General features: G+C 41.1%; 1 protein-coding gene across 12 annotated transcripts in view; it reads left to right on the top strand.

Moving 5' to 3' along the window:
- Positions 1-24930, top strand: part of FILIP1 (filamin A interacting protein 1) — a 223104-nt gene that overhangs the window by 86586 nt on the left and 111588 nt on the right. For 10 of the 12 annotated variants that reach the window (XM_081530782.1, XM_081530791.1, XM_081530785.1 and 7 more), the window contains one exon: positions 21454-21735. In XM_081530782.1, coding sequence (XP_081386908.1) covers positions 21454-21735 — 282 coding nt within the window. Of the gene's footprint in view, positions 1-11090; positions 11228-21453; positions 21736-24930 lie in introns of those variants that run through there. The other 2 variants (XM_081530789.1, XM_081530793.1) reach the window with 2 other exon arrangements.

Raw genomic sequence — 24930 nt, 5'->3', positions numbered from 1 at the left:
AGAAATAGATAATCGCTAAATCTGTGTTCTTGGTGAGGGCTTTTGTTTAAGCAAAATCCAACTGTTTGTAATCCTTTGAAGAGAAACTATTTTCACACAATTCACTCTGTCATCATCTTTTGCATAAAGTATTGTAAGAGATCTTTTAGAAGTAATTCTCTTATCTTCTGAGGCCTTGATTTTTTTTTTTTTCTGTTTTATATTTATTCTTCTGCTCTTGCTAGGGCTTGGGCACATTTCCCTTGAGCAGAGGTGTGGGGAGGCCGGAGCAGCATCAGGCCCTGCCCCTCAGTTGGCCCTGGAGTCCAGTCATCGAGGTGTCCTCTACCGGCACAGCTGCCTGGGCTCTGTGTGGGGGAAAACCCTGGGTTCACAAGCTACGTCACCTCCCCACTCTGGTGTGTCAGCTGCCTGGCACATCTCTGTCCTTGGCCACAAGTGTCATTAGATGAGAGAATATGGGTGACTAAGAGCAAACACATCACCACTCCTAGAAAAGCAATTCCCAATCTGTGTTCTGTGGATGGTGAGTCATGCGACTGTACAAAGAACAGCGGAGGACAGAAAACAAGGGGAAGGAGGGTGAAAGACACCCTCCACCCTCCTTGGTGACAAATTTGGAAAATACTCACTTTGGGCATTTTTGTTGGCTTGAATGGCAGCTGATGAAAATGAAACATCAACAAAATAAGTAGGTTGTATTGAATTACTGGGAAAGTATTTTTTCTCATGACTGCATGAGAAACAGACTTTACTATTTATGTACATTGTAATTTTCAGACATTAAAATCATAGGAACAGAGCCAAAATTAAAAATAACCTGTGTTTTGTACTTTCTCCATGCATAACTATAGAGCATTCCTTGACCTTCCTCTGCCCTCACTCCCACTATTTAGTCACCATGGCGACCACCAAGGTTCACTTTTATTTTTTCTGACGTGTAAGAATAACAGTGCCATGTGAGGGACAAACTGAAGGCTGAACATGCCAACACAGAGTGTGGTCTTATTATCAGATGGGACTCACTTGAGTTAATCCGTTACGTCTTGTTACGCACATAATTAGCATTTTGCTGCATTTGTTCTCCATTTTGAAGTCCTCCTAAGCCCACATCAGGCCACTGAACAGCTATGGACTTTGTTTATACTCTTTCGTCTCCCTGGAAAGAGTCTGCTCACCCTCCTGGGCCCAGCTCAAGTACCATGATCCGAGAAGTGGTTGGTCCTCACAGCTCACCCCTCTGTCCGAATCAGCAGTCTTGTCTGCACATGTTTCCAATTTCTTTATCATCTAAGGAGTTATTCAAGATCATGACCAGTTACTCTTCAAATCTAAAATAGCTATTAAAGCCTTTCCTAAGCTTCCTTTTATTTTTAAAATCTGTTTAAGTATCTGTTTGGTAGATCAATTATCACAAGAGAAGTCATTGGGGTATGAGCTTTCATTATATTTATTGATAATGTTTGTTGTTTATTTAGTTAGGCTTTTTCTATTTTGGGATATAATTTATAATATGCTCAATACATTAGAAGATTAGCATGAGATATACTTTTTAGATAAATATACAAATGTTAGGATAAGTGGTTACATTTTTAAAGAATGGATTGAACTGTTAAAAAAATTTTAGACCACTATTTTGGACTATGACATTCATGAGGGAAGGAACATGTTTTTCTGTGTGTGTGTTTGTCTGTGTGTGTGTGTGTATCCTGGCACCCAGTACGGTTTTTGTGTGATTGTTATTTGGTATAGCAGTGCACAAAAAAGTCTGTGGGATGAAATATAGCCCAAGTTCTCAAGCTGAGAAAGCCAAGGAGTGAGATCAGCATGGAATTTCCTTGTCTTAGTTTCTACCTAAATAATTACAGATAGCACAGTGGTGAAGAGATGTGGGTTTGATCTCTGGGTCAGGAAGATACCCTGGAGTAGGAAGTGGCAACTTGCTCCAATATTCTTGCCTGGAAATTCCCGTGGATAGAGGTACCTGGTGGACTACAGTTGATGGGATCATAAACAGCTGGACATGACTGAGCATGCATAGGCACACACAGTTTCTGAACCTCTTCCTTGCTCAGGTTAACTCAAGAGGTGGTCCCCTGGGGTGGACTATCAGGCCCCCTGCTGTCCTGCCCCTGAGATAGCCTATCAATTGATGCCTCCGCCACCTCTGCTGGTTCCAACAGTGACAACTGAAGAAGTCCCCCAGATCCTCCCCCTGTCTCTTGCTTTGCTTGTTCTCAAAGCAAGGCCCCTGCTCCTCATAGATCCTCTTCTGGTTCACGTCTTTTTTTCCACACATACCTTCATTGCAGCCCCCATCAGCCACGACTTTGGCTACATGTCTGTGTAGGCATCGCAGGAGCATATTTCCACCACACACAACATTCTCTTTCCCCAGCTAAGTGATCTTGTCCTCCATCAAGCTTGTGACAGACTGCAGCTTCTTCTTTTTGGATAATTCCTTTTCAGCTGGTTTTTTTTGACCATCCCACTCAAGAGTCTTCTTCCCTGCTCTCTGCCCCAATAACCTGAGTGTCTGCATTTTAGATTGGTTTAATCTATATTTTTATTTTTTTTAAAATATTTATTTATTTGACTGCGCCAGCATATGGTCTTCATTGTGGCATGTGGGATCTAGTTCCCTGACCAGGGATTGAGTCCAGGCCCCCTAACATTTGGAGCATGGGGGCTTAGCCACTGGGCCACCATGGAAGCCCCAAGAGCCTGCTTCTCATGTCTAGTCCCTCCCCACACATTTCTGCCTGCCATCCAGGCTTATCCAGACTAGATTCAGACTCAGATGGATTCAGAAGACAGGTGGGTAGAAACAAGTAAAGCTAGCATGTTTAGTCACAGGAGTAGTCAGTACTAAATATTTTTTTTTCTTGAAACATGAAACTTTCTCAATGTAACTCTTTTCTCCCTTGGTACAGAGAAGAAATTCTCTACTAGAAGAAAAAGAGTACAACTATAGTAATAAATATGTAGTAATTGACTCCTGGGTCTCAGGGTTTAAGAAATAATGGGAAGTGGTAAGGACATGTTTGACCTATTGAGCCAATTCTTCATCTAAGTGGGTCAGCCACCACTCAACCCCAGCTAAACGCTGATATGTGAAAAGTAGTGCCAGGTCTTCTGACTTGCTTCAGCGACATCTGAAAATGTAGATTATTTGTGAATCTTCTGATAAAAAATGTCTTGTTAAACATACACACAGACCCTACATTTGCAAAAGGGTTTTGGCCTCTTTGTAACCCCACAAATCTAAACACTCAAACAGGGCCTCTGTTGAAGGATGAATGATAATCAGCCATGTAATCAGTCATGTAAACAGTTACAAGTAACATTTTTTCCAGCCAAGTCAACTATTTCTAGTTTAGTTATGGGAAAGCAGAGCGTTTCTAGCTGAAGTAGGTAGATATTCTGAGGCCCCTTTGCAATGTTCTGGGCCCATCTTAGCCCTAGAGCATGGGTGCTCCATGTGTGGTCCTGGGACCAGCAGCAACAGCATTGCCTGGGACGCGTTAGAAATGCAAGCTCTCAGGCATCCTAGACCCGTGGAATCAGAAACTCTGGACATGGGGACCAGTAGTCTGTGTGTTAATATACACTTCCAGTGATTCTGAAGTGTGAGAATCACTGCCCTGGACTTGCAGAGGGTGCTCCTCTACTGGCAGTGTGTTTCCGGAGCCCTGGCCATTGGTGTAACCCTGGATTCCACGCCTCCCCCCAACCTCCAACCTCCATTCTCCCCCTTCCCCCCCATCCCCCCATCCTCTGCCCCGGCTTCAGCTCCAGGTGTTAGGAGCCAAGACCTGTCTGCTGTGTCAATGTTGGGTTCACCCTGGCTCTCCAAAGAAAGAATATTGGGCTATGACAGCAAATAGGACATTGGCATTTAGTAGTGGAGAAGGGAATTGGGTAATTCAGTGTGTTTCTGGTGATTCAGCGGTAAAGAATCCACCTGCCAGTGTAGGAGATATGGGTTCGATCCCAGGGTCAGAAAGAAACCTGGAGAAGGAAATGGCAACCCACTCCAGTAGTCTTGCCTGGGAAATCCCATGGACAGTGGAGCCTGGGAGACTGCAGTCCATGGAACCGAAAGAATTAGACAAAAGTTAGCAACTAAACAACAACAACAAGTGAGAAGAAAAAAATATGTTCCCAAACTGCTTCTTACCCTCCCTCTGCCATGACTTATTTTATAGAGGAAAATCACCCAGTGGTTTGGTTTAAAGAAAAACTGCCAAAACCTTCAATCATATCTTTTTAAAATGACTCCTTCTCTTTTAATTTCAAACGTTCACTAGGGTTAATAAAGACTGAAAAATATAGAGTTAGGTACTGATGCTGCAATGTGATTAAATCCAGCCAGTTGATTTCTTAAACGTGTCCTTAGAACCCAGAAGACCCAGAGTTTAACCGATGGGTCAGGCTTGGGATTGGGGAACACCCCAGGCAAGTCTGGGCTGGGAAAGCCCCCTGTGGATCGGAATAAGATCAGTGGGGTCTGATTTTTATAATTTCAATGAAAGGCACAAGGAGGAGCTACTGGGAAACCAGGAAAGGTGCCTGGAGAGGGAGGTGAAATGGAGGGCAGGCAGCGGGTGCCTCAGGACAGAGCTCCCTCCCTGTCTCCTCTCTGCGTCCGCCTCCTCTCCCAGGTGCTGTGCAATCTCTTCCTTCCTGGAAGACTTGAGCTCTGGCTCCCCTGCCCTTGTATCAGTCTATTCCCTGCTTTTCTTTTTCAAAACCAGAGCAGGAGCAATAGCAACGTGATTTAAAGGAAAATTCCTTTGCATATATTGCCCGAAAGTCCTGTGGTGCTTTATGGCTTATAAAACTGTAACCTGTTATATTTCACAGTTAAGACACCTCATAAAACTCAAGGATGTAATTCTAATACTTCGTTTCATTATGACTGAGCTCAGCTTTCCTTGCTCTTTGGTTCCCTCTTCTCACTCTCCTTGCCTCCAATCCCCACCTGAAGCAGAGATCTTAACCTGGCTGTTACCTAGTAAATTCAATTTTATCAGGTGAATTTATTTTCTGGTAAATTCAATATGATGGCTAAATCCTAGAACGAATCAAAATTCCATTTCTGCCTTTCGTTTCCTCCAGCTGAATGCTCCCCCTCCATATTTGGTGTCCCACAGACACTGCTTCTTCTAGGCGGAAGCAGGGGGGTCTGCTGGCATCATTCATGCCTGGTCCAGAGGGACTGCCCTGCTGCTGTCAGGACTGGACACAAAATTTAGGGGATCCAAGACATACTGGAAATGTGGGGCCTTGAGTTTTAAAAAGTAAGAATTTTAAGACAGCAATAGCAGAACATTAAACCAAGTAGAGAAGTTCTATACAGTCAACAAAAATAAGACTTGGAATTGACTGTGGCTCAGATCATCAGCTCCTTATTGCAAGATTCAGGCTTAAATTCAAGAAAGTAGGGAAAACCAGTAGGCCAGTCAGGTATGAACTAAATGAAATCCCCTATGATTATATAGTGGAGGTGATGAGTAAATTCAAGGGATTAGATCTGGTAGACAGAGTGCCAGAAGAACTATGGATGGAGGTTCATAACACTGTACAGTAGGGGATGACCAAAACCATCCCCAAGAGAAAGAAATGCAAGAAGATTGTCTGAGGAGGCTTTACACATAGCTGAGGAAAGAAGAGAAGTGAAAGGCAAGGGAGAAAGAAAGGTATATCCGACTGAACGCAGCATTCCAGAGTATAGCAAGGAGAGATAAGAAAGTAAAAGTCGCTCAGTTGTGTCCAACTCTTTTGACCCCATGGACCACACAGCCCATGGAATTCTCTAGGCCAGAATACTGGAGTGGGTAGCTGTTCCTTTCACCAGGGGATCTTCCCAACCCAGGGATCGAACCCAGGTCTCCCACGTTACGGGCGGATTTTTTACCAGCTGAGCCACCAGGGAAGCCCGGAGAGATAAGAGGCCTTCTTAAATGAACAGTGCAAAGAAGTAGAGGAAAACAGTAGAGTGAGAAGGATCAGAGATCTTTTCAAGAAAATTGGAGATATCAAGGGAACTTTTCACACAAGGATGGGCACAATAAAGGACAGAAATGGTATGGACCTAACAGAACCAGATGAGATTAAAAAGAGGTGGCAAGGGTACACAGAAGAACTGTACAAAAAAGGTCTAATGACTCGGATAACCACAATGGTGTGGTCACTCACCTGGAGCCTGACAGCCTGGAATGTGAAGCCAAGTGGGCCTTAGGAAGCATTACTATCAACAAAGCTAGTGGAGGTGATGGAATTCTAGCTAAGCTATTTTAAATCCTAAAAGATTATGCTGTTAAAGTGCTGCACTCAATATGTCAGCAAATTTGGAAAACTCAGCAGTGGGCACAGGACTGGAAAAGGTGAGTTTTCATTCCAATCCCAAAGAAGGGCAATGCCAATGAATGTTCAAACTACCATACAGTTGTGCTCATTTCACATGCTAGCAAGGTAATGCTCAAAATCCTTCAAGCTAGGCTTCAGCAGTACATGAACTGAAAACTTCCAAATGCACAAGCTGGATTTAGAAAAGGCAAAGGAACTAGAGATCAAATTGCCAAAATTCATTAGATCATAGAGAAAGCAAAGGAATTCCAGAAAAACAACTACTTCTGCTTCACTGACTATAATAAAGCCTCAGACTATGTCTATCATGACAAACTGTGGAAAATTCTTAAAGAGATAGGAACATCAGACCACCTTACCTGTCTCCTAAGAAACCTATACGTGGGTCAGGAAGCAACAGTTAGAACTGGGCATGGCTAACTGACTGGTTCAAAATTGAAAAGGATTACAACAAGGCTGTTTTCATCCTGTTTGTTTAACTCATACTCAGAGTATATCTTGAGAAAAATGCCAGGTAGATGAAATCAAGCTGAAATCAAGATTGCTGGGAGAAACATCAACAACCTCAGACATGCAGATAATACCACTCTAATGGCAGAAAGTGAAGAAGAACTAAAGAGCCTCTTGATGAGTATGGAAGAGGAGAGTGAAAAAGCTGACTTAAAATTCAACATTCGAAAAACAAAGATCATAGCATCTGGTTCCATCACTTCATGGCAAGTAGATGAGGAAAAAGTGGAAGCAGTGACAGATTTTATTTTCTTGGGCTCCAAAATCATTGTAGACGGTGACTGCAGCTATGAAATGAAAAGACTTGCTCCTTGGAAGAAAAGCTATGACAAACTTAGGAGGTGTATTCAAAAGCGAAGACAGCACTTTTCTGACAAAGGTCCATATAGTCAAAGCTATGATTTTTCTAGTAGTCATGCATGGATGTGAGAGTTGGACCATAATGAAGGCTGAACACTGAAGAACTGTGGTGCTGGATAAGACTTTGAGAGTCCCTCGGAATGAGAGGAGATCAAACCAATCAATCCTAAAGGAAATCAACCCTGAATATTCATTGGAAGGACTGATGCTGAAGCTGAAGCTCCAATACTTGGGTCACCTGATGCGAAGAGTTGAATCATTGGAAAAGATCCTGATGCTGGAAAAGATTGAAGGTAACAGGAGAAGAGGGCAGCAGGGGATGTGATGGTTAGATAGCATCACCAACTCAATGGACATGAATCTGAGCAAACTCTGGGAGATAGTGAAGGACAGGGAATCCTGGCGTGCTGCAGTCTCTGGGGTCTCAAAGAGTTGGACATGAGTTAGCAACCGCACAACAACAAATCAAATCAAACTGGTACAACTGCACAGGTCACACGCCTGCGAAGCCAGTTACCGTGCTTGTGGTTGCCATCTCCCAGCCGGGCTGCAGCTCTTTCTGGGCTGTTTCATGTCTCTCTGTGACTCTCTCCGATGCTGCAGATTCCCTGAGGGTAGCTGCGCCTTCCTTCTCATCCTGTTTGGGTGGTCTGCCGTGAAGCCCCCTGCCTCATGACTCTTCTGTTATTTCCCTGACTGTCCCTCCTGGCACTTGTCCATCGTTGCTGGGCACATGTATCTCCACTTCTCTGTCTCCTCCACCATTTCGTGGGCATCAGTCTCCATCAGTTGAGCCACCAGGGAAGCCCAGGAATGCTGGAATGGGTAGCCTATCCCTTTTCCAGCGGATCTTCCTGACCTAGGAACCGAACCGGGGTTTCCTGCATTGCAGGCAGATTCTTTACCAACTGAACTATCAGGGAAGCCCTACTCACAAACTCAGCTTCCCCTGTGGCTCAGCTGGTAAAGAATCTGCCTTCAATGCAGGAGACCTGGGTTTGATCCCTAGGTTGGCAAGATCCCCTGGAGAAGGGAAAGGCTACCCACTCTAGTATTCTGGCCTGAAGAATTCCATGGACTGTATGGTCCATGGGATCACAAAGAGTTGGACAAGACTGAGCAACTTTCATTTTTCAGTGTCCATCATCTGCTTAGCAGACACTTGCTGCTAAGTCTCTATTCTCTGTCTGTGTATCCCATGACGTGACTAGTGCCAGGGGGAATCCTGCTCTCAAATTGTAGCCTGTCAGTTTCTTCTACCTTAGGTTCCTCAAACTTCGTGAAGGAAAGGAAAGAACCAGGTTAAGTTGTCCTTCCTCAACTTACCTGCAAGAGAAGAATAGAATGGGTAGGTAGATGGCATAGCTACTATATTATATTTTCCCTAGTTTTTTTTCTTCTCTCTTATTTTCATCATTTAAAAAAAAATTTCTGTATAGGGAAATTTCTGAGTAGGGAGTGGCAGCAATCAGTTTCTCCCAGTTTAAATGCATCCATCAATCATATTTGTCACGCCGTCTAAATCAGGGTTGGCAAACTAAGGACTAGGGATCAAATCTGCCCCACCCACCCATGTATGTATTGTCTGTGGCTGCCTCCATGACGCAATAGAGCTGAGTAAATGGAACAGAGACCACAGGGCCTGCAAAGCCCAGAACATTTACTATCTACCACTTTACGGAAAAAGTTTGCGACTTCTGTGATATGATCAGAGCTGCAAGTAAAGTGTCTTTGTCTCTGGTGGGACCTACATGGAGGCACTGAGAGGTGTTTGATGACCCCAATGGTTAATTTGCCATAAATCAGTGCTTTCTGCCTTACCACCGCTGGTAAATACTTTCACACAGACAGAGAGTAAAACAGGCGTTACGATTTTACATACACACAGTGGGCGGAACAGGCATTATTATCTCCGTTTTAAAGATGAAAAAGAGTTTCAGGGATTAACAGTGGGGAGTTGGATCTCTTGATTCCTTGGGGTTAATGGCAGACATCTTTGAGAAGATGCAGCATGTTAGAAAAACAAATGCTGAGGATGTTACTATATGAGGTCATTGGACACCTTTAGGTCCTCTGTGGAGCTGGGTGGTGTGCTGAGATAGGATGACTGAAGGGTGGAGAAGAGAGGGGGCTAGGGGCCATTGTGTATTTGAGAAAATTATTCCGAAAGGTGGTGACTCATTGTCTTACATACTTCCTGCCCACACAGTGAGTCTGAAACTTCTGCACTGTGGTAGCGTGGCATTTTAGATAGAGCCAACTTCTAATGCACCTTAATTAGTGAATCACAGAGTTCTCCTCTTGACTGTTCTTGCCAGCTTTTTTGCATAAGCGTAGCAACTAAGTTTATGAAATTTGGTTGATTGCCATAGAATACATAGCCTCTTCACACAGCGTCAGAGTGAAGAGAATCTTTGAACATCAGGCACACGTCTTTGACAATCATATGGTTTCAGTTGCATTCATAGTGTATGTTTCAATAGGAATCATTTTTACTTTTCTCTTGGCTTGGTTTATAAAGTACAATAGCTGTGCTATTTGTTTTTAGTTTTGACTCCGTATACTCTGAATACCCTGACCTATCCCAAGGAAGGAATGCTAAGAAAAGACTGAAGTCAGGAGAAGTTTAAAACAGACATAACCCATGACTCCCTACATTACAACAGATTTTAGGTCATTCTTTTATGTTAAGAAATGTTTGAAAAATATAAGGCATTTCAAGGACACCTGAATACAATTGACATAGTACAGGCAATTAGTCATCGTCAGCACATGGATGGGGTGATCTGTGCAATGTTCCATCTTCTCCTTTGTCAGCATGAAGCCATGATATCATCCAAACCAGTGTACGTCTTTCTCCCCATGGAGTTTAACCTGTCTTATTAACATCCAGTAATTGTGATGTGCCTTGGGTTTCTTGAAAAATGCAGTTAAATTGTTTGAGAATATTTCTTGCATAAAGACAAACTTTTTGTTTCCTAACAGGAGACCTTGCACAGTTGGCTGACTAGAATAACCAGCTACTGTGCAAACTGGAAGTTTTCCTAATTTGCCTAATTAAAAAAATCATTTCAATTCATATCCAACTGTATAGTGTTTGTTGTATTCCTAGAGTCAGTGACTTTTCCGATTCAAGGAGTCATAAGTCAAAAAACTGCAAGGTCAGAGCTACTTCTCAGCTCCTTTGAGAGTCTCAGGCTCTGAGCAGTAGAAAGACAGTGTCAGGGAAGCAGGGTGGAAAGAATGTGATCTTAGAAGAACAAGGTATTACACAAGTAGAAATTGAAGAAAAAAGCCTGCTGAAATAGTGGAATTCTATATTAACTGTTGCTTGAGACTCTTTGTTGGATGCTATACTCCGTGACTAAATTTATATCAGCCCCAGGAAGGGAGGGCTACCAGTTCATTTGTGTTGCAGTGGTTCTGATATGGAGATTAAAGCTGACTTTTGGGTTCTCCTTGAATGTAGAGAATGGCAAACTAGCCTGTGTTCTAGTTCAGGCTTTCCCAGGTACCGGCTGTGCTGTTTTGGGCAAATGTCTAAATCTCTCTAAGCTTCACTTTCCTTTTCTTTTTAAGAGAAGTAATTATAGCATCTGCTTTATGGATTGTTATTTGGATTCTAAGAGATGATACAAGCTGTGACAGACACTTCACCCAGTGTTCAGAGCATAAGCTCCTTAGTAAAAGTCAGCTACTATTATTGTGAGTAGAAGTAATATTTAAGAACAATTCATCACGTATAGACTGCTGAGAGAAAGCCTAAGGTATTTTTCTTCCTGGCTCTTTTGTGAGCGAAAGGAAATGACTGACTCTTGTTGTTTGTGGGGCTGGGCCTTTTCAGAAGTGATGAAATACAGAAAGGAATTCTAGCTCTGGCTAACCAAGAGTCTGGTAATTTTCCAGAGATGTTTTCTTTGTCAGATAAAACGAATATTTAGCAACTTCAATTAAACTAAGCGGCGACATTCTTCAGAAGCCACAGGTACTATTTAAATGTCTAAACAAATTATAGCAGTCAAGTAGAGAGAATATAGGTAAAATTTACCAGAAAACTAGAGTTATTTTAATCACTTAAAGTTGAAGGAAGTTCTTATATAACCTTCTTACATAACCAATACCTGTATATTATATTCTATGTCTAATAGAATAGTGACATCAGAATTATAATAAAGTATTATGACTATAAAAATACTTTAAATGTATTTGAGGTTCAAGAATGAGTCATTGATATTGAAAATGTCAAAAACTGTTATATGTTATCATTACTTTATATAATAGTATATTTCTGGATATTTAAATGCTTTTCTCTTTTATACAGTTGACAGTAGCCTTATTTCTGTGAAGAAAAGAAAAAAGAAAAAAAAATCTCAAGCCTTGTTATAAATGCTAGAAATTAGTATAAAGAGGTAAACCAAAACCCTTTTTTATCAATGCGATGATAAGAGAGGCCAACCTATTTTACATTCAAGCTTATTTCATGGCAGTTTCCTGATCTATTCTTTTGTTATTTTCTGTTTTTGTTTTTTTCTGGAAACCTTTTCCAGGTCTGCTATTATCTTCCGTGAAAAATATTAATCAGAACTTCATAAAACATTGCATCATAGTTTTAGGCTAGAGTAGAATAATATTTTTCTATTCTGCAACAGTTATAATATTTTCCTCAATCTTTTGGTTACAACATCACTGTAGTGACTCCAAGAGAATTCTCTTTCCTGAATTCTAATATTTTGTGAAATTATTTAGAAGAATTTTCAGTTGGTCTGGATAGAGCTGTCCTAATAGAATGAAAATGTTTTACATAAACAAAAGCCTTAGTTTATTTTGAGGATTTTATGAGTGTAGATAATGAGAAATGAAAAACCATTTGATGTGGCTTGCTACATAAATAGGATTATGAAAATGAAAGAAAATTGTAAAGAAAATTTAAGGGCAAACCTAGAAACATTTATTAACAATCTGTGCTGTTAGAATGAACAGTCTCCTGAGAAATGTTTGAACATTTCCTGAGCTGGAACATTTCTAACTAGACTTAACCAAGTAACTAGATATACAGAGGGAATCATCTGGCACTGATAGAGGATAAACTAGTTGATCTGATTGGTCTTTTGCATCTTAAACTTCACATGAAACTAGAACAATGTTTTCTTTTGCCTTTAGTTTTGGGTGCTGTGGGTACTGTCATTTATGTCTAAAAGATCCAGGCTGACTTTCTGGAAGCCCCACTTGCAGGAAACTTTTTGCCAAGCTACATTGTAAAAAGTACACTTTATGTAATTCTGTGCTTTCCCTTTTGCTATATGTCATATTTATAATTCTATAAAGTAATTAAAAAGTTGAAGTTATATAAATAAAATTATTGTGCTAGCTCACCCTGTGTACTGGGTACGTTCTTAAAAAAGAATGTAAGTAAAATCAGGAACAGATAGGAGTTGGATACTTAACAAGTATAGGAATGATGCCAAGACCTAACTTGTGCAGAAAAGAAGTTTTTCTTGGTGGCAGGGATGGAGAATATTGTGACCAGTGCTGAACTGTAACATGGAAAGATAAACCTGGAAGGAGGAAAGAGCAGGAGTGAGACTGCTAAGGAAACCTCAAGGTCAAGTCTTATAGGAGCTGGTAAAGATGGAAGCTAGCGTGAGTCTTTAACTGCTGTAGACTTTTTCCTTTGTTCTTCTCTTTCTACTTGTTCAAAGGCTCTAGAAATACTTATTAGTTCCATACAAATTGGTAAAAATCTGATTCCTAGGATATTATTCATCTGACAGTACACGCTGACATAAAAGGCATAGAAGAGGGAGATTTGGAATAAAATTAGTTCTTTCTTTTCTTCACATGCAAATCAGAAAATTCTATGCAAACTATTGCTGACTAATTACTATGAAAGGAAGAGAAAGTGTATTTCATGAACTATGCTAGGATAATTTGCTTATTAAGTAGAAGAACCTGTGCCTCAAATAACACTGTTAAAAAAAAAAGTTCTAAATCTGACATGAGTCTTGACTTTCTTCAAAGGATATACACTGAGATGAACCAAAGGCATTCTTGGCTTCATTCAGAAAGTTTGTTATTTACATGTCCCATGCTTGCAGCCACTAAACTGAAGGGGAGGGGAAAAAGTCTCTCTTCTCTCTTTTTAGGTTCTTTGGCTGGTATTTATTTATTAAAGAATTTTTTGGGGGAGGGTGTGGACCATTTTTTAAAGTCTTTTATTGAATTTGTTACAGTGTTACTTCTGCGTGTTGCTTTGGTTTTCTGGCCACAAGGTGGGTAGGATCTTAGTTCCCTAACCAGGGACTGAGCCTGTCCTCCCTGCGCTGGAAGGTGAAGTCTCAACCACTGGACCACATGGGAGGCCCCGCCTTGGCTGGTGTAGTAACGAAATTGGTCTAAGATTAATAGGAGAGAGAGGCTTCCCTGGTGGCTCAGACGGTAAAGAATCCACCTGCAAAGCAGGAGAACTGTGATCGATCCCTGGGTTGAGAAGATCCCCTGGAGAAGGGAATGGCTATCCACTCCAGTATTCTGGCCTGGAGAAATGGGAGAAAACCAACTTTAATGTTATATGTTCAGTGCATGTGTTTGATAAGTCGCTTCAGTCATGTTCAACTCTTTTCAACCATATGGACTGTGCCTGCCAGGGTCCTCTGTCCTTAGGATTCTCCAGGCAAGAATACTGCAGTAGGTTGCCATTTTCTCCTCCAGGGGATCTTCCCAATCAAACCCGAGTCTCTTAACGTCTCCTGCATTACAGACAGGTTCTTTACTACTGGCACCACCAGTAGTCCCGTGAAAATCTGAGATTTCAACAGCAGCCAGGTAATTGAAGCTTGTCTAAAATCTTGAGCTAAGGAAAGGGGTGAGGGTCTGTAGATACGACGGGGATGAAGACCATTCATAGGAAGGCAGAGGAAAGGTTTGAAAAACAGATTTTGCCGTGTTATCAGTTATGTTTCTTTGGCAAAAAAGGTATCTCTCGTGATAGTTCTCCTCCTGGTATAGGCCCACTTTCCAGTGTAAATTTAGGCAGTTGAGGAAGAAAAGAGCTTTACCTGAATCTGCTGGGTTTTGATTGCCTTCAGCTCAAAACAATCCACATGCTAAAGTGGCATATTTGGGAGTCATGTATTCTGCCCTCTGCCAACCAAATCGTAAGAAACCTACGGAGTGCCAGATGCCTTTTCTGTTGCTTCCTGCTACCCCTGTGAGCATTAAGGATAGAACTTGGCCAGTTCTGACTAAATGTTTACTATTGTTCAGCTCTGGGACTTTTAACACAGTAAGTCTGTAATGATTCCTGTTCAGACTGTATCCTGTTTTCATAACCTGTATCCTTAATAATTAGCCTGGTTGCTTCTCAGAAAAGCTTTTAAATGATCCATCATTTTACAAGTTCTGCAACAGGTTAATGGTTTTGGAAAGCGTATTTTTGCTTAGCAACCTAATTTCAGCGGCTGTGTGAGTTTTGCAAGAGTGCCTATGGAGGAAGACGGATTTCTCCAATTCTGGAATATGAAGTGAGAAAACATTATTTTAGAAAACATTTGTAAAACTTTGTGGGTCATCTGCTTCCCAGGGCAACTCCTCCCCTTCTAATTTGCATCTGTTTAAGAACTTAGAAAAAAGCCATATGGAAAGTGGTTATTCAGAGTCACACATGGGTTCAAATCCTAGGTCTTCTATTCACTAGGAGTAGCTGTGTGATCCAGAAAAAGATATTTAATCTCTTTAAATCTCAGTGACCTCATCTGTAAACTGAGAATAATAGCACCTACTAGTGCTGATGTGAATATTAATTTAAATGAGATGCTGTATAATGTAAAATGCTTAGCACATTGTTTAACACTTAAGAAACAGTAAGTGAGAGCTGCTAAAATAAGGAAGAGTTGCATGCATATGCATCTGACTCTTTGCGACCTCACGGACTATAACCCACCAGGCCCACATGTTCATGGGATTTTCTAGGCAAGACTACTGGAGTGGGTTGCCATGCCCTGCTCTAGGGGATCTTCCCATCCCAGGGATTGAATCCAAGTCTCTTGCAACTCCTACATAGGCAGGCAGATTCTTTACCACTGAGCCACCTGGGAATCCCAAGGAAGAGTATGCTGCTGCTACTGCTAAGTCGCTTCAGTCATGTCCGACTCTGTGCGACCCCAGAGATGGCAGCCTACCAGGCTGCTCCGTTCACGGGGTTCTCCAGGCAAGAACACTGGAGTGGGTTGCCATTTCCTTCTCCAATACATTTAAGTGAAAAGTGAAAGTGAAGTTGCTCACTCGTGTCTGACTCTTCACGAGCCCATGGACTGAAGCATACCAGGCTCCTCCATCCATGGGATTTTCTAGGCAAGAGTACTAGAGTGGGATGCCGTTGCCTTCTCCAAAGGAAGAGTATAAATATCACTAAATGTGAAACCTGAAAGTCTGTTCTTATCTGGATATTTTCTCTTACTGAGAGAATCAGTCAGTTCAGTTCAGTTCAGTTGCTCAGTCGTGTCTGACTCTTTGCAACCCCATGAATCGCAGCATGCCAGGCCTCCCCGTCCATCACCAACTCCGGAGTTTACCCAGACTCATGTCCATAGAGTCAGTAATGCCATCCAGCCATCTCATCCTCTATCGTCCCCTTCTCCTCCAGCCCCCAATCCTTCCCAGCATCAGGGTCTTTTCCAGTGAGTCAACTCTTTGCATGAGGTGGCAAAAATATTGGCGTTTCAGCTTCAACATCAGTCCTTCCAATGAACACCCAGGACTGATCTCCTTTAAGATGGACTGGTTGGATCTCCTTGCAGTCCGAGGGACAATCAAGAGTCTTCTCCAACACCACAGTTCGAAAGCATCAATTCTTCGGTGCTTAGCTTTCTTCACAGTCCAACTCTCACATCCATACATGATTACTGGAAAAACCATAGCCTTGACCAGACGGTCCTTTGTTGGCAAAGTAATGTCTCTGCTTTTTAATATGCTATCTAGGTTGGTCATAACTTTCCTTCCAAGGAGTAAGCGTCTTTTAATTTCATGGCTGCAATCACCATCTGCAGTGATTTTGGAGCCCAAAAATAAAGTCTGACACTGTTTCCACTGTTTCCCCATCTATTTCCCATGAAGTGAAGGGACCAGATGCCATGATCTTAGTTTTCTGAACATTGAGCTTTAAGCCAACTTTTTCACTCTCCTCTCTCACTTTCATCAAGAGGCTCTTTAGTTCTTTTTCACTTTCTGCCATAAGGGTGGTGTCATCTGCATATTTGAGGTTATTGATATTTCTCCCATCAATCTTGATTCCAGCTTGTGCTTCCTCCAGCCTAGTGTTTCTCATGATGTCCTCTGCATATAAGTTAAATAATTGTTTTAAAATGGATATTATTGAGGGGAGACATGGTTACACTATTGAGAACTTAAGTTTTTCTCCCTCTTACATGTTGTCCAATTCTGTTCTAAAACATTTCTTGACTAGTTTGCTGTCTCTGAGTACATTTGCAGTTCTGAGATAGAACAGGTGCTGATCGCTGATTTTGTTGTGGAGGTAAAGATAGGAGACCTTATTCAGAGTCTCACCTGGGTTCAAGTCCTAGGTCTTCTGTTCACTAGGAGAAGCTGTGTGATCCAGAAAAAGGTATTTAATCACTAGGAAAAGGACTCAAAATGACTAGGATGACTAGGAAAGGACTAAAATCTGTGTGCACATTGATCAATGTGACATTTCAGTGTCACAGAGAAAAAAAATACTTGCTAAGACAGAATTAACGTCACAGGTCTAGCACATGAGATATTTCATCAGCAAAAGTGAATTAATGTGAAGGAGAATAGAGAACTCAAGCTTTTGACCTGATTAGTGATATAAAACAATTAGATAATTCTAAAATATATGTTTTTTTCTGTAAAAATCCTGCAAGTAACTCAATCTATAATCTTCATTATTTAATGTAATGCTATTAATTCTGTAAAGGCTAATAATACTACAAACATTTTATTTAAAAGTATTAATATTGTTGCTGAACTAAACTCAAGTCCACTTGCCCACTGCACAGCAAAGCCAATCTACTGACACTATTTTATGGTGAAGGAAAGTGCAGCATTTATTGCAGGGTCCCACAGCAGAATGGGTGGCTTATGCTCAGAGGACCCAAACCCCCTGGTGGTTTTCAGGGAAGGTTTTCTTAAGGTAACATTTGGGGTGAGAGTTGTAGGATGCATGACTTTCCTCTGGTTGGGTGGTGGCGAGGTAATGGGGTGATGTTTCAAGAATCTTCATCGTCAGCCTTCTAGCTCCAAACAGTCTAGGGTCTACCTGCTTGTGGTCAGCATATAGTTGCCACCCTCCACCTGGGAGTAGGGGGAAATCTTAGTTTCTGCAAAACAACTCAAAAATATGCATCAAATTTTCTACATGTCCCTTGAGGAGGAGCTAGGATTCTGTTTTATCGCTGAATTATTGTTTAAGCTATCATTACTGTTCTTTTTTTTTTAATTATTTATTTATCTGGGTCTCAGTTGAAGCACACAGGATCTTCATTGCATCATGTGGGATCTTTCATTTCAGCTCACAGACTCTTTAGTTGTGGACTGTGGGCTCCAGAGCTGCAGCTCAAAGGCTTAGTTGCTCTGAGGCAGGTGGCATCCTAGTTTTCCAACCAGGGATTGAAACTGCATCCCTTGCAATGCAAGGCAAGCTCCCCACCACTGGACTGCTGGAGAAGTCCCTATCATTACTCTTCTAGCTTGACTCTTTGCTGCCAAAGTCCCTCAATTCCCTAATTGGTAACTGCTTGAGTCTGCTCTTTGGAGCTCAGGGAAGGCCTAGGAGAGTAAAGCCTTTTTCTACAAACAAGAAATGGGGAGCATGGATGGACTTTTGTATCTGGGAAGGCCCCACAGGATCTTGCTTAGCTTCAATATTAGATTGAGATTGTTTAGAAACAATTAAATATAGAATTGCTGTGTGTGCTATACTTAGTTGCTCAGCCAGGTCCGACTCTTTGCGACCCCACGGACTGTAGCCCACCAGGCTCCTCTGTCCATAGGGATTCTCCAGGCAAGAATATTGAAGTGGGTTGCCATGCCCTCCTCCAGGGGATCTTCCTAACCCAGGATTGAACCCAGGTCTCCCGCATTGTGAGCGGATTCTTTATCATCTGAGCCACCAAGGAAGCCCAAGAATACTGAAGTGGGTAGCTATCCCATCTCTAGAGGATCTTCCCAACCCAGGAATTGAACCGGGATCTTCTGCATTGCAGGCAGATTCTTTACCAGCTAAGCTACTAGGGAAGCCCAAATATAGAGTTGGTACTAGGTAAATGCCATTTTCCATGTGTTTGCAAATATAATTAAGGGCATGTAATATATAGATAGTTATGCATTTGTCTTATTTTACAAATATCCTAATGCCATAGATCCTATAAAAGATACAGGGTATCCAGGAAAATAAAACACAAGCATATGTTAGAGTCAAATACAAATGTTGTGTGTGATTAAGGCTGTGTATGATTAAGTTTAAAACATTACCAACTTGGGAAATACTGCCTGGAACTTCCATTAGCGTGTGATCTAAATTGAAGTTGTTAGATCAATATTTGATGTTCCATCCCAAAGAGCCTTAAGATCTTACAGAGAAAATTGTTTTAGATCAAAGAAGTGCACAAGCGGCATGGAATCATGGGGAATCACAGTTCAATTTGGGAAGCCCGTGTGTCTTAGTTGTGATGTGTCAAGAGTTGAATTTGAAACTGCGGGGGAGGAAAAGTAATTTTTGCTTTACTCTTCTAAGGTCTTTGGCTGTTATACTCCTGTATTAAAAAGACAGATTAATCGGAGAAAACAAATACACGTTTAATAGCATGCATACCTCCTGTTTACATGGCAGAGACACAGGAAAACCGAGAAACTCTCTGAAATGACCCAAACCATCACCTTAAATACCAGCTTCAGCTAAAGGCAAAAGAAAGATGTTGAGCCACTTATGAGAGGTTACCAGGAAAGCACAGTAAACAAGGAAAGCATAGTAAATACAGAGTTAAGTCATTGTCTTCTGCATCGGTTAAGAGCTTCTAGAGATTTTAGAGTTATAGTTCTCTTCCTGGTATAGCCAGGGAGACACCCTTAAAAATGGAGGCTTTCTTTATAAATGTAAATACGTCTTAGGAAAGGGTGATTTCTACCCAGATTTCAGAGCTTCACAGGTCTCTGTTGTTTCTTAAAAAATGAGCTTAAAGTCATCAGGATGCCAAAGAGGTGTATTTTGGGGTGGCATAATGCGCTCCCCTTCAAAACTATTTGTCACATCTTTTAATTTTTTTTGGCTTGGGACTTAAGTCAGCCCGCTCTGCCTGCAAACAAGCTGCGATGAAATACAGTAGGTCTGTTCTGAAGTTTTCTGGCTTTCATTACAAAGAACATCTATTCTTTGTTCACCAAAGTAGCACAAAGGATGCTCTAAAATTTTAGGAACTAATCATTGAATGAAGCAGAAAACACAGTGGTAGTGTTAAGGACGACTTCTCTGGTTTATAGTCTTCAAAATCAGGATGCTATAGAAAGTTCAAACACACACACACAAAAGGGTCTATTTTGTTGTAAGGGTTTAGTTCAAAAAAGGAGCATGAGTGTAGATTTCAAGATTCGTTAGAAGAATGAAGTGTTCACTATCTAAAAGGAAACATCACACTGTGTGTTTATTTTTCTATTATAAGCCTGGTGTTTTGAAAAGCTTTTCTTGGTTTCTTAACTATGGTTGGGTTCATAAAGGAAATTTACTTCCAGAAAAGAAGTCTCTGTATTTTATCTGGAATGGGTAATGAAAACCTTGCTGCTGAGCTGTTCAAGGGAAGAACTATTTATACTGTGAGTTTTAAATAAACCCATGCACTAAGCTCCTATATTTAAGGATTTAGGCAAATTTTGTAGTACAACCCCCAGGATATCAGAAGGCTCTTCCCTGAACTTAGATTAGAGGCCTTGCCTTTGAGTTCAGTGTGTTTGTTTGTAATGTATCTGTTAATCAAGTTCTTTTGCTTAGAGACTGTATAAACATTCAAAATAGAATGACTCAAGTGAGATCCCCATGGACAAATTAATTGCTGTTTTGTTTTTTTTTCCTTTATTTTTATTTTTAAAAATTTTGATTTTGAAGTTGGTCTTTTTCTCCCAATTCTTTGTACTCTCATTACTGTAAAATGACTGACATTAAAAAGGAACAACACCACCTGATTTTGGAAAAAGAGTTTATGGAAAAGTAGAATCCCATGTCACTAAACACTGCCCCGCCCTCTTCCCCTGGCGTTTCCCTGTTTCTCTCTCCATTTCAAGTCCCCTCCCCCCACTCCATGTGGATTTTTCTGCACATGGTGACTTCTGACTTGTTCTTGGCAGAGTTTGAGGTTTGCTTTTTCTGATAGATAATTTAGAATCACTTAAAAATGTAAACTTTTTATGTTACAAAAAATTTGAGATTCACAGAATTCTTGCAAAGATAATACTGGGGGACCCCACAGAACCCACATCCAGTTTCCTCTGTAATTAAAACCTCATGTTAGTATGGTACATTTGTTATAATTAATGAACAAATAGTGATACATTATTATTGACTAAAGTCCATGTTTTATTCATATTTCCTCAATTTTCCCCTAATGTCTGTTTTCCGTTTCAGGATCCCATCCAGATGCCACGTTACATCATTTAGTTGTCATGTGTTCTTAGCTTCCTCTTGGCGGTGACAATTATTCAGATTTTCCTTGTTTTCGATGACCTGAATAGTTTTAAAGATCACGGGTCAGGCGTTTTGAAGAGTGTTTCTCAGTTGGGACGGGTCTGATGTTTTTCTCATTATTAGCCTTGGGGGCTAATATAATAATAATAATAATGATGATGATGTTTTGGGGAAGGGAGACCACACAGGTAAAGTGCCAGTGTTATCCCATCCTGTCAAAGATCAGCTTGAATTAGCACTGCTTGATCTCAATCTCTATTACTTGGCTTCGGATGTTTGTGAGGTTAGAATCACATTTTCATTTTTCCCTGAAGACTAGTCAAAGTATTTTCCTGAAGTTTCTAATGATATGATCATTAAAGCTATCAGGAAGCTGACTTGGGATTGATCTCCTGGTTTTTCTTTCTTGGTGACGTTGTAAAGCCGCTATTCTTTTCTAAGCAGTTAGGCAAAAATCATTTCAGTGGAGGTAACAACATCTTATCTTTTTTCATGTGCTGTAGGTGGGAATGAGATCCCGAAACCAGGGTGGTGAGAGTTCATCCAACGGGCATGTCTCCTGCCCCAAGTCCTCCACCATCAGCAACGCTGCTGATAAAAGTCTCTCAGAAGACACGAAAAAGAAGAACAAATCAAACAGAAAGGAGGATGATATCATGGCTTCAGGAACTGTCAAACGACACCTAAAACCATCTGGAGAAAGTGAACGGAAAAGTAAGAAATCCTTGGAGTTGTCCAAGGAAGATCTCATCCAGCTACTCAGTATAATGGAAGGGGAGCTACAGGTAGAGTCAAATTTTCTCAGTTTGTTGTGTCTTTAGTTCGAAGCTGTAAAATAAGAGACCGTGAACCTGTCTCCCTCCCTGGATTGTGAACTTCGTGGGGAAGTGAATGTTTTTCTTGTTCATTCCTAAACCCCTAGTGCCTGGCACAAATTTCACTGAATATTCTTGTTGAATGAATGGATAAATGGATAGAGCTGATTTCAATGTCAAACTTCTCTAGAAGCAGAAAATTTTTTCATGACACTTTTTTTTTTTGAGCTTTTTATTTTGTATCGGGGTATAGCTGAGTAACAATGTTGTGATGGTTTCAGGTGAACAGTGAAGGGACTCAGCCATACCTGTACATGTATCCATTCTCCCCAAACTCCCCTCCCATCCAGGCGGCTACATAACATTGAGCAAAGTTCCATGTGCTATACAGTAGGTCCTTGTCAGTTATTCATTTTAAATACAGCAGTGTGTACACAACCACCCTAAACTCCCTAATAACATGAGGTGTTTTTGGTAATAATTTATTAATAGCACTTAGTTGTAGGTAATCAATGAGGTTATATAATTTAGGGCCACTGGCTATGATTGCAAACTGAGGACAAGTCATGATTCTTGTTTTTTTTAAGTTATTTTTATTTATTTATTATTTATGGCTGCTCTGGATCTTTGTTGCTGAGTGCAGGCCTTTCTCTAGTTGCATCAAGGGAAGGCTGCTCTCCAGTTTCCGTGGGTGGGCTCCTCGTCGCGGTGGCTCGTGGGCTCTAGGGTGAGCAGGCTTCAGAAGTTGTGGCCTACCGGCTCAGTTGTTCTGAGGCATGTGAAATCTTCCTGGACCAGGAGTTGAACCCAGGTCCCCTGTATTGGCAAGTGGATTCTTAACCGCGGGACCATCAGGGAAGTCCAAAGTCGCAACTCTTAGCAGGCAGAGCTAAGATCAATTGTTACTTTTGCATTTTTCCAGGAGGTAGGGTAAAAGAGAGATGAAGAGACGGAGGGAAGAAGAGAGGGAGAGAGAAAGAGAAGGAAACTTCATTTAAAGCAGTCTTACACTTTTCTCATTTTGGGGGTGACTTTCAGCTTTAATTTTCTACAACGTCATAGGAGTTGAGATGCACTCAAGTAAGCAGAACATTGTGTTGTGAAAACCTAATCCTTCCACAAAGCATTTTCAAGTCTATTATCTCATTTGATCTCAATAAAAATGTGGGTGTCATTATCTATAATTTATAATGAGGAAACAGGCCCAGAAGGGTTAATGGGTTGGCTAGATGTCATCCTAGGCCTTCTGATTCTTGATCCAGGGCACTTAACACTGCCCATCCTCCTGCCTTCTGTGGCTGCCAGGTCTCCCATTAAGAGAATGTTTTTAAGCACTCAAAAGGGAGCTGGGATTCTCCTGAGTTTCTGAACCCTGGAAAATTATATTTCTGGAAGTGGGAAAACAATAACATTTTTTTTTTTTTTTGAGGAGAGGATGACTTAAGAGTGAGGTTGCTGTTTTCCTTCTTGTTTTTGTTAGGCTCTTAGCTTGCCTAAGCCTCAGGGGAACATTAACAATTGAATGAGATGAAGCCTTTGTTTGGTGCCTTTAGTATCAGACATATTATTTGCAACCTGCCCTAAACCAGGGGATCTGATCTGTTCCTGTTCTAATCTGTGTGTGCCCTCAGATAAGGAAACCCCTGGGGTAAAGAGAAATAGAAAACATGCAAAACTCAAATTAAAAACAATCGAGCATGCTTGAGCTTACCATTTATGGGCTGAGAAAAATCACCTTTGCATTTCAAAGCAAAAGATGAAATTTTCCAGAGCACCACCATTACTAAAAATAGCTTCACCACTGCCAGAAATGTGGATATTATTCAGCCTATTAATGTTTATTGTGTCAGGAGACAGAATATATTAGTCCAAATTTTTAAGCTGCCCCCAGAGTACAGCTATTGACCTGAGTGGGAGGGACAACAGTAATCTAAGAAATCATTACAAAGGAATGTCATCAGCTTATTTCTTCCAGACATGGTGGCTAATGTGAAGCTTATGGCTTTTCTAGACTCTAATAATTTCTTTAGAATTCTGATATATCATGGTAAACTATGCACTGTATTTAAGATTTCTGTGGCTTTTATGTTGGTGGTATTGCCAGATATGGTTCTAGAGCCTTAGGCATGCAAAATAAAAGCCCAGTCACCTGGGACATTAAAGAAATTAGTCAGAAGGCTTCAAAGAAATGCATTTTGCTTTCTCTTAACCTTTGTGAATACAGGATACCTTACCTTGCACAAGATGTATTCCTGAGCAGCGATAAATAAGGAAAGAGTGTAAGATATTTGTAGGAGAAGCAGTGGAAGAAAAGAGAAATGAAGAACTTGATATTGTAAGGAATGCCATGGTGAATTCATTTGCAAAGCAAGTAATCCATCCCCCATGTGCATTTCTATGCACACACATACACACATAAGTCCATGCACTGGTAAATACAGATTTCACAATCCTAGACTTGTTAAAAACGAGTGTTCCTTTATTTAGAGCTCCTGTCACAGGAGGGTGAATGTGTGTTGTAGCTGAGAGTAGGAGGCAGTCGGCATCAGCAAATGTGAGTGGGCTGGTGGAAATGTGACAGCTACGTACCAGGTTTGCCACACTAGAGACAAGAAAAAAAAAAAAAGGTCTATCTGAAAACAGATCTGATGCTGAGATCTGAGAGGCAGAGAGTTTACGTACCCACAACTAAGGCCTGTATGCTCTGCAGGTTGACAAACATTTTATGAGCTTTTAGCGACTTGTCTCCCAGAGCTTCAATGGCTACCTATCACCCTCCCTTTGTGGAGCAGCTGTGAAATGACTCAAACACCTTTCTCTGCGGGTGGTGTTCCAAGGTTGTATAAAATATCAGGGCTGCCAAGCAGCTTTGAGGTGTCTACCCACCTCCTTTATGTTACAAATGTGAAACTGACACTCAAATGAGTTAGGTGACTTGCCCAAGGTTGCACAGCAATTTAGTTAACATTTTCTCCAAATCCAGCTTCCCTTTCTCTCAGTCCAGTGTCCCTCCTTTAATAGTCTTTTCCAGTCTGGGTATGTGCAAGTGGAGTATCCAGGGCCTTTATAGTTATTCTTCAGGCTCCAGAATTTCTTTCAAGTAGACTCACTAAAAGGTGCAGTTTTGATGCTTGGGTCAGGAAGATCCCCTGGAGGAAGGCATAG

This window comes from Giraffa tippelskirchi, chromosome 9 (genome assembly GCF_054371585.1).
Source record: "Giraffa tippelskirchi isolate mGirTip1 chromosome 9, T2T-mGirTip1v1.2.pri, whole genome shotgun sequence".
In the NCBI taxonomy this organism is placed as follows: domain Eukaryota; kingdom Metazoa; phylum Chordata; class Mammalia; order Artiodactyla; family Giraffidae; genus Giraffa; species Giraffa tippelskirchi.
This window is presented reverse-complemented; position numbering and strand designations above follow the sequence as displayed.